We start from the raw sequence: 18735 nt of genomic DNA on the forward strand, positions 1-18735 counted from the left end.
CGGTGTGCAGTGTGCACTGTCTGCAGTTATGGACGCTCTTGGCTTACGCCGATTGAGCACTTTACTGGAGGCACCTTGCTATGCATTGCGCAAAGCTCGCTGCTTGCAGTTTGAGCACTTTGGCCAGGTCGGCAGTAGTACCATTTTTGGTGTTTAGGTACCACAAATGGGAAAATGTCAGGTGGAGGTATCTCCATGGCCATTCCAGTGTACTTAGGCTACTGCACTGAGGAAACCGAAAAGTCAAAACGGTGTGCACTATCTGCAGTTATGAAATTAACACCATAATAATTATATAAGAGTGTAAGTGGGAAATTGACAGTTATAATTTGCTTTTATTTCTGACCATCACGACTATAATTGGGGTTGGGATTAAAATTATGATTTATAAACCCTTCAAAATGTCTGCCGATTACTGAAAATGCCGACAATGTGAGACGATATCTGACAATTTTCAAAGGTTGCTAGATCTGCGAGCTTTGCTTACGAAACTTGGTTAGTTTTGCTTCCCAGTTGCAAGAAATTTTTAGCAATGGAAAATTGTCGTATCATTGATTTCTTTGATTTCCTCTTATTTTATATAGACTTTAACAAAATAGTTACAATTTTGCATGTAAAACATCTTGTAGCACTGACAATAGGTAGGCTATATAGTTTAGTACTTTATTAGAGGTTCCCATCAGTGATGAACGGATTTTAAAATTTGAAATCTAAATCCACTTTACAGTCCAAACCCAGATTTCATGCATACAGTCCATTACCAGATTACATGAAATACAAATCCTTTAGGGCCTTAGGCTAATCTTTTGCAACAGGAAGATATGTACAAACTCGAAATTGCTAAATTTATGCATGAACTCTTTAATAATAATTTACTCCTTGTATTTCAGGATTATTTCATCAAGCTAGAAAATGTTCAATCACATGACACTGGGCAAGTAAATAAAATGGTTTAGATTTTTCCTCAAGCCACTAAATCTGTAGCAAACAATACACACAGAGAAACTAAGACCTGGGGTAAATAGAACAATCAAGAAAAAATAAGCCATTTGAATTATTCAAAAAGCTTTACAAAAATATTCTAATAAATTCTGGATAAAACTAATTTACCTGTTAAATAACGTTCAAATGTTTTACTGTTCAACTTGGTGAACATCATATTTATATAACTGTTTGTATTTTTTGCTTTAGTGTCTATCTGTACATATTACTTATTTTTTTACTGTTTAGTATATTTAACGTTTAACAATTTTCGTTTGTAGCACCAGTTGCAACGTTCATCTGCAGTCCTCGAAATTAGCGGCGGCACGCGGCAATTGCCGTGGTAAATGCTGCCGCAAACGTCATAATGGCCATTCTGCTAAGGCAATAAAAATGCCGTGGCAAAATGAGCACTTCATTAGGACAAAAATTGTTCCAAATTTCTTGCTGTGTTATTTACTCGCAGCGGGAGTTTAATCAACAGAAACACCGCACCAAGATCTCACGTTGTACTATTTTACTTGCTGTGAACACTTCTTCGAAATTAGCATATTTTTACTCGGCAAAAACGTTGCGGAGGCCAAACGGCAAAAGTTGGAACTGCCTCAGCAATTTCTGTGAACGTTTATTACGAAAAGATTTTCTGTGAACGTTTATTACAAAACATGTAAAACGAGAAGCGAAAAATATACTAGAGTAGTCTATCACGATCGCATTGTTTGATTTGTTGTGATGTAATAATACCACAAGTAGCGATAAAGCGACGCATGCTGTTACGGTAAATCACGTTAAATAACTCAGGGGAGAAAAGTAAGTTAATTTTGGGTTGATTCAACGTTCGAGTCAGCCCAAATCGATTTAATTTTCCCGGCGGGTTATATTGCGTAGCCTAATAACAATGCCCAATAAGAAATTTAAGTTCTTTTTACATTAATTCGACATCTAGCGAGATTGAATTATCATAAAATAACGTTAATTGCTCAACCAAGTACCGGTAACAAGTTAATAGCTCCCTGCAAGAAAATCGCTTCGATTTACGTTTACACTAACATAACTTCGGCACAATTGGCATACTGCGAGCAACGCAAAGTCTGTTGTATAAAGAACTATAGTCAGAATCAGAATCATCAGATGCTGTATCGGAGGATGAGGTTGTCGCGTCGTCACTGGAATACTTGAAGACGCAAAACTGCCCGTTCATAAACGCGCGATGCCATATGATCGGAAGCATTACTTTTCTTTACTGCCGCAGAATCATTTATCCAATTTTGTACTACTTTTTTAACTGAATTTGACCCCGTAGCTTTTCTAATTCCGATATGTTTCCGTCATAAAATTCCTTGCAAATTTTGCACAACACCACACTAACTTTTCCTTCTGTTCCCTCTTTTTGATAACCTATAGCAGGTAAATTCCACTTTTTAACTGTATCTTCCTTTACCATGATTTATATTCGCAACGACACCGGTAAACAATAAGCATTCGATGAAAGAATAACTTTTGCATAACAATTAAGGTAAGCCAGTACCGTATATACTCGAGTGTAGGTCGAGATTTTCGCAAGTGATTTTCACCTCAAAAAGACAGGTTCGACCTATAGACTACACGAGACAAGCTGTTGTCTCCAGCTCGACAACCTTCAAACTTAACGCATTTTTGCTGCGGCAAAATCATGCCGACGTATATTACGGATTGTGAAAAGGCAAGACAAAATTACCATGATTTAGTTAATAGTGAAGTTGTAGGCCCACAGCTCTTAATTTAGAAGTTCTTTAGCACCGAATGGGATAAGCTACAAATCATACAGTTCCTTGAATATGAACGAAAAATGTTAACCCCGACGACTTTGCTAGCATCAAATGCATCAGTAATCTGATGCTTCCGGACAGAAAGTACACAAAGTTTTAGACATTAAACTTTTAAAGACTTTGTTCGTCTAAGAGTAAATTTTCCTTACATTGAAACATCACCCAGCAAGTCAAACTATGTTGATTTGTCAATAAATGAAGTCAAAAGTAAAACTTCGTATGTCTTCATAATTAAACTGCCCTTGTTAATATTCATAGCTCATAGTAGGCTACAGTGTAGGTAGATGATAGCTTGTAGTGAATCCTGCAATGCAATGGCTTTTGAAAGCAACAACAGCTAAACTTCAACCTTGTCATCATTTTTGGCCGTTCCATCCAACATTGGATCAGTAGCTTCAACAACACTTTTGTCTGTACTGTTCGCTACAACATAAAATCGGGTTAATTAATTATTATCTGTTACGATTTTTCAAAATGATGTAACACAAACATTTAGCCAGACCTCGTCCTATCTCAACATCCAGGACATGACAGACGAAAAAAAAACAGGAAGTATCATACCGTAAAATATCTGAGTATTCATGGAAGCGTCACCTCCTAACACAAATATTGGTGATAATAATGTTGATTTTTTTTGGCTCGAACAAAATATCCCTTGCCAGGGCCTGGAAAGGTTAACATTTCAAAGCAATAGAAGTTGCTGCAAGTACGGAAGTAACCTTTCCTCAAGACTGGCATACTCATCACTCACTTCCTATTCCACCAGGGACGCGGGAAGTAGGGGTGCTCAAGGGGCTGCAGCCCCCCCAGAGCTAATTCAGCCCCCCTGGAATTTTCGATGATTGCTTCAGCCCTCCCTAGAAAATTCTGACAATTTAAGGTATATAACTTATTTTTAGAAAATTATTCGAACAATGATCGTCTAAACGTAAATATCTATTCATGTCGCTTTTTGGTTCCTATAAAGTTGCCTTCAATTTGCTGGGTTTGTGTCCTACTCTTTGGTGCGTTCGTGCTTCTGCCTCGCTCGTGTTGTTAAGTGCTACCTTACCCTGTTGCAATGTTTGACCGACATGACAGAAGATAGTGCAATGAGAGGAGAAACACGTGCAAAGATATTCGGCTTGGTAAAACAAGCACGCACGATGCGGCTTTATTTTATGATTACCTGCAGCGGAGAAGCTTTTCAGCCTGCAAAAGTCGTCGCAAGACAGCTCCAAAGCAAAAAGATCTCTGCTTCTTTAGCTTTGGAATCCATCACCATTCGCGAACGGATCAAAAATCTCAGAAAAGATGAATTCGTTTCCAAGCTTATGAAAGCAGCGAACGTCTTTGCGTCTGCCAATAACCTAAAGACGCCAAAGGATCCCTGAGTGAGCAAACTCCAGCAAGATTTTGAAACACAGAAGAATCGGATGCATTGTCGTCTGCGGGAGGAGGAGCGTGGAAACGGCAATACATCGAAGCCTTTGATTTGGTTCAAGCTGAGCTTGATCGAAGATTCGACCAGGCGGATCTGCTAATAGCAGCCAACAGAGAGAAGGCCCTTCTGAGCTGTGCAAACTGTGAGGATAGATGTGATACTGAGATCAGCTTACCCGATGCCATCAGAAAAGATTGCCTAAAAACCGAACTTACCTTGCTCAGCGATGTTGTAAGTGGAAAAACCGCAAACTCCGTTCAAAAGGTTGCTGAGATACTATTGCAACTAAACCCTCAAACACTAGATCTTTTCAAAGAAACGCGAAAATTCGTGGAGCTCTGCCTTTGCCTCGCGGGTTCAGCTGCATCACCAGAACGTTCTTTTTAAGATGCTCTAAGATGCCTGAAAACGTGGTTGAGAACCTCAATGACACAAAAAAGACTTACTCATCTTGCGTTGATGCATGTCCACCAAAACATTTTGGACACTGTCGATGTCAAAGAACTCATGACACATCCAGTTCATAGAGAAAACATCTGAGCGAAAAGCAATCTTGGGAAGCGTGTGAGAACTCATTTCCACAAACTGTCGTTTTCATATCACTTTCTAATTTGTACGTTTTCATTATAATTTCCTGAACAGCTGCTTTGTGTTGTTGCCGTTCTCCATTTGTTACATTTTTGGCGTCGTTTTTTTGACACAGAAGGGGACCGAAAGTTAAAACAAGTATTAAATGATGTCATACATAAGGGGGGTCTGGGGGGCTTCGCCCCCCAGAAGCTGACAACACTACGGCAGCTTCAGCCCCCTAGAGAAAAACAGTTCCCGCGCCACTGTATTCCTCTGCTGTTTTTATAGGGAGCCGGAGAATCTTTCCTCTTTGTTGAAGGGAAAAAGAGTCCATGTAGCAGAAATATGCCTAACCCCAGCGACCAGCTCGTCAAACATCAAGTCCTTTGGAATTCATAGGCCTATATCCAGCACGCGACTGACATAGCCGATGCCATTAAAAGGACGAGTACAGAGCAGCAAAGAAAACGTGCTGTTTTTAATCACTTGCTTAAAAGCGGTTGTATTATCAGGGCGTTGACAGGGGGGTCTAGGTGGTACTTTTGGACCCGGGCCCGGAATATTTAAGGTGCTCGGATTTAAAAAATTCCCCGCGACTTCAAACATTATCAAGATCTTAATATAATGAGATCTAAAGGAATTGCCATCAGAGGTTAAAACAGCCCTTTCAGCCGTCAGATGGTAAAGTACCGGGCCCCATTCTGGGTACCGGGCCCACTTCAGCTTTCTGGTGGTAAAATAGCCACTTCTGTCACCAAACAGTAAAAGAAGAATTTAGTCTAGTATAGTGATTTCCCTAACCACGAATATTACCGGAAACACGAATTTCAAAATAAACAGGCTAATATTTTTTCAAACTCAAAAACTGAAGTGGCACAGGTAAAAAGATTACTATCCCTATTTCTGCACTAAAAATTAGACCAAAACCACTTTTCCGATTGCAGCAATCAGCAAATGTTTGACCAAGGCCCAAACACCTTTACCAAATCAAATTGAAAACTTTCTGACTGTCTGCAGTGCTGTAAATTCTTTTCTGGTGAGCCTAGATGTTCTAGAATGACCAGTGAAACATCAGTGGCATCGGGAAGTAATACTCTAGCGCCATGTGACAAATAAACGTTCAAAAAAGCAACCGCTAGATAGAGATAGTAAGTTTTGCGGTTCAAGAAATTTTAAGATTGCGCAAGATTTGTTAAATGACCATGCTTACACGACATCAATAAAAGTTTGTACACAACCTTTATATTCATAACTTTGTCGATGAAGGGGGCCCGAAAATAAATTGGTACCGGGCCCGAGAAATCCTGTCAACGGCCCTGTATATTATCAACTTTTTAATGGGACAACGTATTGGCTATAAAAAAAGCGTTTAGTCTGCGCTTTTGATAGGAAGATAAAGTTCATACTTGCTTTTCACAAAGCAATGTGCTGAGCAAGCATGTCTAATAAACCAGATGTGCATACAAAGTCAACTAGGTCGGCATCACTTCTACTACGCCTCTACGAACTTCAGTTCAGCTTTTAGACTAGATAGAGGTTGCCAAACCAAGTTAATTAAATACAGCGCCAAGTAAACTCGCACTAATCCGTCGCAAGGTATTTGAAATGGGGTTAGTTCTCAATGAATATCGGTGGTTTTTCACAGAGTGACGAAAAGACTGTTTTTTTGAAAGTCTCCACAAAAGTTGTCTATGCAATGACAGATTTAATTATAAGCACACATGGCGAATCTCAGAAAGTAATATCATCCGCATCTTGATTTGAAAGCGCCCTAGAATTAGATGGAATAGCATGTCATTGCAACACTGCATGCAGATCACAGAATAAGACTAATTGACTTTGGCATTTTGAAATGAAGCAGAGAAGAACTCTAACATTCATCTATTGCAATACAAATTAGGCTATAAATAAACAAAATTTGGACTTACGCTTTGATGTACACATCGGTAATACCTTCACAATGGCATAGTATAATAACCCTGAAGATAAGGCAATGAGAGCATTGATATTGAACATCAACTTAGCTTCATAGATTTTATAAAGCACGCCTGACACAAGTGCTCCAATCATATGGCCTAAAAAAATAAATTTTCTTTAATGAATTAAACGATTTAACTTCAATCAAGTGTAGAAGTTTATCCTATGAAGATTGGAATTAAACATGTTCAACTCAACAATTTAAACTAGTAATCATAAAGATTTAATTGTTGCAATGCCATAACTTGTGCATGGTTTCAATTTAATACCAGCGTTGTACGTTAACGCTGTGGCTAGCGCCGTCAGTTTATTTTTTAGTTGACGGAAGTGATAGCGCCGTCAACTAAATTATTTTTCCAACTTTAAGCGTCAAGAGCTATGCGTCATTTTTTGTTTTCATGGAAAATCTCGTTTCACAATGAGAGTTTCACAATGTAGGCTATTCTGGCCAGCGCGACTCAATTTCTTCAAGAGCTGACGCAGTACTTTACGCCGTAAAGTTTTTAGGCAATTTGCGCTGACGCCGTCAATTTATTTCATTGACGCGTACAACACTGTTTAATACAAACAGCAGTAGACCCCTTACCTAGACCCCAGTAGACGCCTTGGGTGACTCCAATAAGCGTGGCTGTCATACCTTCTGGAGCAAGCTCAGATGCATACGTGCACATTGCAGAAAACGGTACGGCAAATGAAATGGCATTGAGCATCTCAATGAAAAGAATAGGCCAAGCGACAGTAATAATGGTGTACAAAAAACACTGAACCTAAAATACATAGCACAAACATAATTATGCTGTATACGACCTTCGTGTCATAAAACAAGACAATTTAAATATTCAACATTGCAGATTGTAAATGCAATTGAATAGCTTAAATATCACAAACTTTGTAACGTTTTTATCTTGTGCCCTGCATGCTGACCATAGCGACCTAAATAAGCAAGACTTGTCAACCCACAAGCCTATAATATTGACTGGAAGCTGATAAAATTTTAATTACAAACTCTTGGCTTTATGTGTATTTGAATAAAATGAAAGTTTTGAAAAACTAACTTGCTAAAATGTGATCAGTGAACCTCAAACAAAGACAAATCTTCTGGTTTAACGTTAGGTGGTCGGACCACTCAGCATGCGACAACTCATCAATTACGTACATTTTAGCAACTGCCAAGTCAGCAAATGAAATTTACGTGCTCACATTGAACTTGCCTAGTCATCGCTTGCCAAACTGAGTTTGCTGACTTGTGACTTGCCAAGTTATGGCTTGCTCAGTTGTTACTTGTAAGTTGTAACTCAGTTTTATCATTTACTAACTTTAGCCACTTGCTGAAATATTGCTAGATCAGTTGTCACTTGTCACTTGCTTAGTTCAATTGGCTTGTAAGAGACTCTTAACTTTATAACTGGAAGATTCGGTAACTGCAACAGGATTTGTTATTTGTATAATAGTTGCCGGATCTTTTTCGGCTTTTCAGCACAACAGCCAAAAGTGGATTCAATGTTTGTATGATAGCAGTATAAATTCAGCCCAAACTCAGACTAAACAGCAAACATACAAAAAATAACTCATTCTAGTAGCTCTAACTGCTATCAAGCAAGGCAGGTCAGCTTCCATTCAACTTTGTAAACCTATATTATCTGTGTGTTGGCCCGTGGTTATAGGTCGCCATGCTCATGACATTAAAACATACCAATTTCAACATCATAACAATTCAAAATATGAACACTTACAGCCGATGTGACCAAACCTATGGCAAGAACAGCATCATATCCAATGTTATTGCATATCCAACCAGAAACAAAGAAAGCAGGTATCTCACTTGCACACCCCAACAGTATAGTCAAACCTAGTAGCGTTTGACTAGCTCCAGGGAGCTGCTCAATATACCAAAATGTAAACGCATACCTTGTACCAAGGTTAAATCCACTAACAAACATAACGAATAGCAGACAGCTGATGCGTGCATTTCGCATTAAACTCAATAGACCGTTGACAAGAGAAGGAAATTTCTGCTTTGGGACTTTCAGCTTGACAAGGCAAATCAATGCAGTGATTGACTGAAAAACTGCAAATCCAACAAAAACAAAAAGGTAGTCTTTTTCTTCATTGTCTTCAGAGACATTTGTTAAAACATCAACTAAATATCCAGTCAACAGCCCTACCAAACCAAATCCAACTGCTCCCCATAATCTCTGCTTACCAAATTGATGTCCTCGTTCTGGTCCCAGCATATGTAAAGTAGTGGCATCAATTATTGAAGATAAAGGCACACAAGCAATTACTATCAAACTGGACAAAAGAACCAAAAGATAAAATGTAAGTCCATACTGTTCAGTAATTGATCTCGTGTTGTCATCAGAGCAATCTTTGAAGTAGGAATTGATATTGCAGTCATTCCCTTCAGATATATTTATGCTTGAAAATTGGCTAATTGAAGTAGTATTTTCAGCACATCGCACATTATGATTATTCAGATTTGCCAGTTTGCATTGGAAAATAGAACCATTTTCAATACTGTAACAGCAAACTGGATTTTGATCAACACAGCAAACCTTCGCAGGAGGATAATTTTTAATTGGAGGTATAAAGTACATTGGAAGTGTAAAGGCAATTGATAACACAGCACAAACAATCATTGCTAACTTGTACACTGAAAATTTGTCCGCAATTGCACCAATAAAAGAAGGAGCAAAAAGGCTAATCATTTTCTCAATCGCCATAATAATGCCATTTTGAGTGGTTGAAATTCCAAGTTGTTTTTGGAAAATCGACTTGAATGGAAGAATGCATGACAGTGCTGTGAATAAAAAAAATATTACAATTGCATTGAAGTTGATGGTTTGATTCAAGATTATTTAACTTCCCACTTTCTTTAAACAGCACTGCAGTGTGCACCAGGAGTCTGCAAGTCCGCCCGATAGCTTAGTTGGTTAGCGCGTGACTTCTGGAACGAAGAATCTTCAAGATCAAGTGCCGCTGGTTCGACTCTCGGGGTGTGCGCTTGAGCAACGCACGTTAAGGACTGCTCTTCAATCAGCGGCATTTAATGAATGGAATAATTTCCCAGCAACAAGACTTTAACAATCGGAAACTTCACTGTGTCAATCTCAGTGACCAGGCTTGTGTCAGTGATTCAAAGCCTCTACAAGTACATGCGAAACTGCCAGGATTAAGCTCTGCGAAAAGCTTTCCCACTCCGAGGATAAAAATTCAATCAATCAAATACTTGATAGTGCGACTGACTGTAACCCTAAAAAATAGTTTTAAATTCTTACCATCCAAACATTTCGAGAGCATATATCAATTTTAAGGCTACTATTGGCAGTAGCAATTTCCAATAACATTGTGTGAAACTGAGCATATCAAAAGAAAAATTATTGCACCGGTATTTATTTTTCTAAAGGAAATTTACGAGCTCAGTGTTTAGAGCACAACAACTCTATTTGAGGTTTTGAATGAAAAATGGCAACGAGAAGATTTTATTGTGTTTCTAGTCTTGATCTGTACTTGTTTACAATGCATTATGGTGGATTAAACCTCCTTCCACATAAAATAGCTCTGAATGTAAAAAAAAATCATTGAAGCAGCTGATAACCGTTGATATTCCTTGCAGCTGAAATTCCAGTTCTTTTAATATCAAAGACAAAAAACCATGTCACTTGACAGGTCATCCAATGCTTTCACCATATCAGATGATAGATTGTCAAACATGTGCTTATCGCTGTCAATTCTTGCTACAACGGGGCTGTCAAATGGGCTGTCAAAAAACATCTGATGATATATGGTGAGTATTTTATCTAGTGAAGGGTGATAATATTCGTCCACTACATTTGCTCAGTGGTTAAGCTCTAGATTCAAGATCAAGCAGCGCTGGTTCGGCTCTTAGGGTATACTCTTGAGCAACGCATTTCAGGACTGCTCTACAATCAGCAGTATCTTGTGGAAGGAATAGCTCACAAGCAACAACACTTCAAACAACTATAGAAACCTTGCTCAGCCAATCTCAGTAACTGGCCATGCGTCAGTGGTTCGAAGCCTCTACAAGTATGTAAACCACCAGGAATAACCTATCAAAAGCTTTCAATGCAATACGTAATACTTAAATTATAGTAAAAAATTTTGCAGATACAATGACAATATTTATGGTAGCCTAAGTTTAAATCATATTGCGACCCAGAGTAGAAAGTCTCACAACCCAGTATTTACGGACTCCTGCTGTATAGTTATGATGCTTGAAATAATAATGACAATAATAATGTTGCATGCACATTAGCGCTTTTTCACAGTTTGAAATGCAGTGCAATTGCATAAAATATGATACAATGAACAAGATGAAATAGAATACCGTATGGTACTACATAATAGGATAGGCTATGTCACATTATTATAAAACAGAGAACAATACTGTACTTTTTATATCAACGTAATGAAAAAATAAAGTGGAATACAACTAAAGATGTATCTTGTAAAACAGAGTACAGAATAACACTATAACAACACTAAAATTAATACATAAAATTTCACATTTCATTGTTCAACACAAATATGTTTACCTGCTTGGGAACAGAAAATGACAGCCTTTATAGGAATAAGGTCATAATCAATCTTCATTGTTGTTCAATTTTGTCTAATTTCAGCAGTCAGTAAATCACTTTTTCAAACATAATCTAACGGTCCATTTTTCATAATGAAAATAAATTCAGTTACCGTACCTACAAATTGATAGACCGCTTAAACACCGTACCAAATATGTACCAGCTTTTTTTAGTATAATAGGCAAAAATTTGACCATTGTGGTTGTGAATACTGATATGCAGGGTGGTATTCTTTTCCGTTTAGTACAAACATTCTGACCACTTTTTCCCCCACAGTTCCCATACCCAAGATATTTCCACATGCATAAGTAAGCAAAAGTTTAGCTCTTTATTTCGGGTACAAAACACATTACAAATCCTTGCTATTGTAAACCTAACTATCAGGCTGTTAATTTTTTAATTTTGTTTTTCAAAAAAACTTGTGCCTACTTCTGTCAGTGTCATATTGGTGCCAAGTGCAGACATAATTTTTTTATGTTGATGTTTTGAGGATGCCCTGACCGATTCAATTTTGAGGTGATACAGCTGCTTCTCAAACAGGTAAATTCTTTAACTTCTGACATACAGCAGCTAGAAAGATTGGCACATACTAAAATGATCACCTTCCTGTGCGTATTCTACAAACATAATATTTTTGATCCCTCTGGTCAACAGTGATGTACGCGCATACAAAAAATATTGACGCCGTCAGCGTAAACGCAAACGTTCGAAAAAAACATACGCCGTATGCGTCAACGCAACTTGTAAAAAAAGTTGGCGGCGTCAACGTCAGCACATACACTAGCGTAAACTAATTTTGTTTGCTAGGTGCCAAACATTTACACGGTATAAACCACTCGAAACAAACAAGTTTTATTTTGAATTTCCACGAAGAAACACAAGCATCTGAAAGTGTTCATCTAACATTTTGCTGTGTTTTGGTTCCAAGATGTCTTTGCCCGTTGAAAACATTCTTTCAACTGCAGCGTTGGAAGGTATTGGCGTGTTGTAGAGAGAAAAAACACATTAAAAAGTATGCGTTGACGCTATGCGCTAAAAAACCGCGAAAACTTTACGGCGTAGCCTCAAGCGCAAACTATCCAAAAAAATGTGGCCGCAAGCGTTAGCGCAAACAAAAAGTCTACGCCGCAAGTATGCGGCGTAGAATTTGCGGCGTATACGTACATCTCTGCTGGTCAATGATGCCAGGTTATGTTTTAAAAACAAGCAAGTAAACCGGAAAAAAAAACAAGCCCAATAATAAGCAAAAAAGCACTAGCTAACAGACACTAATGTTCAATATGGCGGCTCAGTGGAGACTCCAATTCGGAGATATCCCAATTTGAAGACAACCTTTTTCGAAGATTTTGTACAAATGATCAAAAAGTCTCAGCGAAAAAATACCAGCAATAAAACAGTGTGAAATAGTGTTTCATGATAACGTGCAAAAAAGGCTGTCTTCGAATTGAGATATCTCCGTATCGAAGTCTCTGAATAAGTCCTAGAAGTATAGTAAAAACAGATAAAAATATAAACAGTTTGTTGTAGGCTATCCAGTATCCAGTTTTTTATGTTGAAACAATTGAACACATGAAAGTTACATCCCACAAGGTAGGCTATATATCCCCATGGCCATTCCAGTGTATCTACTGCACTGAGGAGACTGGAAGGTCGAAACGGTGTGCACTGTCTGCAGTTATGCACGCTCTTGGCTTACGCCGATTAAGCACTTTACTGGAGGCACCTTGCTATGCATTGCGCAACGCTCACTGCTTGCAGTTTGAGCACTTTGGCCAGGTCGGCAGTAGTACCATTTTTGGCGTTTAGGTACCACAAATGGGAAAATGTCATATGGAGGTACATATCTCCATGGCCATTCCTGTGTACCTACTGCACTGAGGAGACCGGAAGGTCGAAACGGTGTGCACTGTCTGCAGTTATGAAACTAACACTATATATAAGTGTGTAAGTGGGAAATTGACAGTTATAATTTGCTTTTATTTCTGACCATTATAATTGGGGTTGGGATTAAAATTATGATTTATAAACCCTTCAAAATGTTTGTCGATTACTGAAAATGCCGACAATGTGAGACAATATCTGACAATTTTCAAAGGTTGCTAGATCTGCGAGCTTTGCTTACGAAACTTGGTTAGTTTTGCTTCCCAGTTGCAAGAAATTTTTAGCAATGGAAAATTGTCGTATCATTGATTTCTTTGATTTCCTATTATTTTATATAGACTTTAACAAAATAGTTACAATTTTGCATGTAAAACATCTTGTAGCACTGACAATAGGTATATATTTTAATACTTTATTAGAGGTTCCCATCAGTGAGGATTTTAAAATTTGAAATCTAAATCCACTTTACAGTCCAAACCCAGATTACATGCATTCTGAAATACAAATCCTTTAATCTTTTGCAACAGGAAGATATGTACAAACTCGAAATTGCTAAATTTATGCATGAACTCTTTAATAATAATTTACCCCTTGTATTTCAGGATTATTTCTTTAAGCTAGAAAGTGTTCACTCACAAGACACTGGGCAAGTAAATAAAATGGTTTAGTTTTTTTTTCCTCAAGGCACTAAATCTAAAACAAACAAACAATACACACAGAGAAACTAAGACCTGGAGTGAAGTAGAACAATCAATAAAAAATAAGCCATTTGTATTATTCAAAAAACTACAAAAATATTCCAATAAATTCTGGATAAAACTAATTTACCTGTTAAATAACGTCCAAATGTTTTACTGTTCAACTTGGTGAACATCATATTTAACTGTTTGTATTTGTTGCTTTTATAGTGTCTCTCTGTTTTCTGTACATATTACTTATTTTTGCACTGTTTAGTATATTTAACGTTTAACAATTTTCGTTTGCAGCACCAGTTGCAACGTTCATCTGATGTAACTGAAAGTAAAAGCAACGTTTAACAATTTGTGTGTTTTTGCATACAAAAAGCGCTTTGACCAAAAACTGTAAGGTTTATTAGTACTTCTTGCCAATATGTTTTTTCCTCGTTTATGTTCAGTTCGGTTTTGTTTTTTATTTCTGACTTTCACTTAAACTCTGACTTTATGACAAACGAAAAAGCAATATATGCCAAACATAGCAGAGTTCTAGAAAAAGATAGAAGCGACAAAACGCGGACGTTTATGTATTTGCTGATGTTGAAAGGCAAATAAGTCTCTCTCTCAAATCCGACAATAAACTAACATTACAATAGGCTATAACTCAAAAAGCAAAAATCTAGTTGCTGACCTCAAATTCGATCAGATTTAAAGTCTAGTGGGTTTGTAGTTGAATGAGTTTCGCTTTTAGCAGCATGATCGTTATAACAGATCGTTATAACATGATCGTTATAACAGGCTATAACAGATCGTTTGAATCTACACTGTGAAGTCTAGTGGGTTTGTCTTCACTATGCACAGCAGAGATAAACAACTAGTTTATTAGGCTCAGTAAACACTGGTAATTTAAGCATCAAGAAGAAATAACTTGTATCATGCAAACAAGCTTGGTTTTGAATATTTACCGTCGGAATAACAAAGCCTTGATAGGTTATTCAACTGGTAGTTTTGCATACTTGTAGAGGCTTTTGACGCAGGGCCGGTTACCGAGATTGGCAGAGTGAAGTTTTTCCGATTGTTGAAGTGTTGTTGTCGGGGAATTATTCCATTCACTAAGTGTCGCTGAATGAAGTGCAGTCCTGAAATGCGTTGCTCAAGCGCACACCCTGAGAGCCGAACCAGTGCCGCGTGATTTTGAGGCCGGCGCGTAACCACTAAGTTAACGGGGCAGACTTGAACTGATTTAGCAAGGGTGCCTGCTCTTCCACAAAAAACTTAGCTGCCAAACCCAAACTGACTGTGTTAATGCAGTACTGCAGTCTTTAAAATAGCCAAATCACCAAACCACAAATATGTAGCCAAACGCTTTGAAAATTGCCAAATTTCTTGAATTTGGCGATAAAATTGCTAATGTGGCTCCACTGCATCCATTTTCATTGGTTGGAGCTGGAGGGCAGGGTAGAGTGATTGCTCGTTGCACTGTGGCATAAACAAACATGTGACCCTCGGGCCATATACGTTGTGCACTGAGCAGGCTTATAATTGCTATAACTTACTGTCTTGAGATTGTGCATAGTCTTGATTTTGAAACTTGTCACTTTTGCTACAGCAGCGTTGTATCATATAGCTTATTTAACGTTCAGTGTCCGGCTGTCCGCCCCGACTTACTATTATTTAACGACTTACTATAAAGTCATTAATTTTTGACGTTAAAAAACGTTTGACGTTAAGTCATAAATTAAGTCATCTATGCTTTGGCTATAGCCTACCACATTTTTAGATTCTCATGAATGCTTTCCCTTCACGCTTGGCTGGTTCTTTTTCTGAATCTTGATGCACAGTGTACAATGTATATGGCCCGAGGGTCACATGTTTGTTTATGACACAGGTTTTAATTTTGTTCTTTAACTGAGTTTACTTCTGATTAGGAAATTGGTGTTTGCAGGCTAACTCTCACTGAAACTTTGTGGAAAGTTCCACTGATGACTATGCGCTGATTAACATCAATGTAAAAAGTTGTAGGTCTAACTTACTTAAGTTATCATTTATCAGTGAGGTATTTCTTGCAGGCTACAAATCAAGCGATATTTGTTCGGCTCAGGGTGTGCGCTTGCTCAACGTATCTCAGAACAGTTCTCCATCCAGCGGCACCTAATGGAGGGAATAATTTACAGGCAACAACAAGAGGAAACTTCACTCTGGCAACCTCGGTAACCGACCCTGCGTTAGTAGTTCAAATTTAAAGCCTCTACAACTACAAGTCCCGTCCGCTCAGTGGTTACGTTACAGCGCCGGCCTCAAGATCACGCGGCACTGGTTCGACTCTCGGGATGTGGGCTTGAGCAACGCATTTCATGACTGATCTCCATTCAGCAGCACCTACTAAATGGAATAAGTCCCCGGCAGCAACACTTCAACAATCGGAAAAACTTCACTCTGCCAATCTCGGTAACCGGCCCTGCGTCAAGAGCCTCTACAAATATGCGAAACTACCAGGAATAACCAATCAAGGCTTTGTCAGTCCGAGGATAAAGATTCAAAACCAACCAAACCAAACCAAGTCTGCAAAACTGCTTGGAATAACCTTTCAGAGGCTTTGTAAGTCCGAGGAGAAAGATTCTAAACCAATCAAACGTGAAATAAAATTAAGTTCACTTACTCTCAATTTAAACATAGTCAACAGATTAGCGTACTCTAACCCAGTGCTTCCCAATCGGTGGGTCGCGACTAGGGTTGTAAAACTACTGTATTTTTAATTGTGCGTAAAATACAAATGTAAAGTACATGTATTTTTCGTATTTTTTCTGTATTTTTCTGTATTTTTCGAAACTCATGAGTACAGTGACTATGCCAATAAAAGCAGTCAATATTTTGGTCCATTTCACCTTTATTTCTCATAAGTCATACATTAAATCATTACACATCATCGCCTTCCACATCGTCATCGTCATCAACCGTCATCTCAACCCCTAAGCTCTCCACCGCCTCCGCCAAAGCTACTCTCTGGTTCACTCGGTCCTCCGAGAATGGCTCCATTTTTCTCGACTCATAATATCGTAGATTGAAGGCGAGGAACATGCTTTTTTGCACTCTTTCGGGGATCAAACGATTCCTCGTTTTGGAATGGAGCTGACCTGAATGAATGAGAAAAACAAAGTAACCTGCCTGGCTACAATTATATACGTTTTGTTTTGTTGAATGTAATGAAGCTTACCTTGGCGCGAAAACGATCGCTCCACTGCAGCCGACGTCGCCGGAATGCTCAGTATTCTTTTGGCAATCTTGTGCAGCGGCGTGTTGGCGAAATAGCAGTCCCACCAGCAAGTAGGAGAAACCTGCAGTCGCTGTCGAATTGCGATCGTCACTTGATTCGGGTCACCTGGCATGTTCCGCCAAAGGCACTGAGCCGCGAAATTTCCTGTCTGCGTTTTGAATTGGGGAAAGGCTGAGATGGCAGCTTTTGCCTCTTCTTCAGAGAGCAGCTTCTCGCACTGATTGAAGATGCTCTGAGTTCCACTCACTGTTTCTTCCATTGTGAGCCAGATTCCTCGAAAATACGGATCTAGAATATGCGCAGCGATGTGAACGTCGGTCTTTCCCAGGATGAACTCAAACCGCTTGTCAATGAGAGACAGGGCAACGTCTAACAGATCTGCTCGCTTCAGATAGAACTTCTTCAAACGTCGAACGCAGATTGGCTCTTGCCACTGGAATCAAAGATAGGGCAGGTACGTCGCTTTCCAGATATCGTATCCACTTAGACACTGCCTGCACGATTTTATTTGTCAATGCTAAATTGGACCAGAAGTCATCAGCTAGCAATTTTGTCTTCATTCTAGGATTCATATACCCAGCAGCAGCTGCGTTGACAGCTAGCGTTTGCAGAGCTTCTTTGTTCCTCAAAAGGCTTTTGAAACATGCCCCGGTGGACAACCAGCGAGTTTTCACCCACATTGCCAAGGCACAATTTCCGTTGAATGCATTTCGAAGATTGCTCCGGCCATTCACTTTTACGGCGATCTCTTTCGCACTTTCTAATACTGCAGCAAACTCTTGAACCTCCAGCAAATCCTTCAGAAGAAGATTTAGGCCGTGCGCTGAACATCCAATGCAAAAGATTTGTTCGTCGAACATTTCGTTGATTTCTCGCCACGCTGCTTGCATGTTCCTGGCATTGTCTGTGACAAGAGCCGATACACGCTCTCTTCCGATTTCCGTAACAACTTCTGCAATTTTCTGAGCAATGTATTTGCCTGTATGTGACTCTTTGCACACGTTCGTCTTCCAAAACATTGCAATCGGATCACAAAGGATGTAGTTAATCACGCTATCGCCATTCGTGTTCGTCCACCCGTCAGTAGTAAGCGTTAGGCCTCCAGCAGCAGCTGCATCGATCCTGGCCTGAACACCAGCCTTTACTCTGCTGTACTCTTCATCAAGAGTAGGACCGCTGAGTTGATATCGGGTCGGCACTTTATATCCTGGCCTCATCAATGAAAAAAATTTCAGCCATTTTGGATTTTCCACCAGTCGAAAGGCGCTTCCCGAACACAAAATGGACCTCAGTAACGCTGCATTTAGCGCACTGGTTTCGCGTTCAGTTGTTGATGCAACGGAGCTACTAAAGCTCAATTCACTTGGCTAAGACTTGATGCGTTGACGTCGCACCTAGATCCCATGGACACTCCGGACGGATGTTGTGAACAATTGCAGTCGTTGTCTCCATTACAAGAATGCAACTCAGGAAAAATAGGAGTGAGGCCGAAGCGCGATGATGACGGACGTGACGTTCGCTTAATAAAATCTGCTGGAAGGTTGGAGCA

The 18735-nt window shown here is 39.1% G+C and overlaps 3 protein-coding genes across 3 annotated transcripts; all 3 read right to left on the reverse strand.

The window, feature by feature from the left end:
• Window positions 1-2411: 2411 nt before the first annotated feature.
• LOC145766652 (major facilitator superfamily domain-containing protein 6-A-like) lies at window positions 2412-9482 on the reverse strand. The gene is made up of 4 exons (XM_082578366.1): window positions 8493-9482; window positions 7346-7526; window positions 6711-6857; window positions 2412-3212 (listed from the first exon to the last, which is right to left on the reverse strand). The coding sequence occupies exons 1-4, from the start codon at window positions 9480-9482 to the stop codon at window positions 3127-3129; spliced, it is 1404 nt and encodes a 467-aa protein (XP_082434492.1). The 3' UTR covers window positions 2412-3126.
• Window positions 9483-16792: 7310 nt separating this feature from the next.
• LOC145766660 (uncharacterized) lies at window positions 16793-17445 on the reverse strand. The gene is made up of 2 exons (XM_082578375.1): window positions 17127-17445; window positions 16793-17046 (listed from the first exon to the last, which is right to left on the reverse strand). Exons 1-2 carry the CDS (start codon window positions 17443-17445, stop codon window positions 16829-16831), a joined length of 537 nt encoding a protein of 178 aa, XP_082434501.1. The 3' UTR covers window positions 16793-16828.
• Window positions 17446-17533: 88 nt separating this feature from the next.
• Window positions 17534-18403, reverse strand: LOC145766669 (uncharacterized). Its single transcript, XM_082578382.1, has one exon. It carries the CDS (start codon window positions 18401-18403, stop codon window positions 17534-17536), a length of 870 nt encoding a protein of 289 aa, XP_082434508.1.
• Between the last annotated feature and the right edge of the window lie 332 nt (window positions 18404-18735).

The sequence above is a fragment of the Aplidium turbinatum genome, chromosome 1 (assembly GCF_918807975.1).
Source record: "Aplidium turbinatum chromosome 1, kaAplTurb1.1, whole genome shotgun sequence".
Taxonomy (NCBI): Eukaryota; Metazoa; Chordata; class Ascidiacea; order Aplousobranchia; family Polyclinidae; genus Aplidium; species Aplidium turbinatum.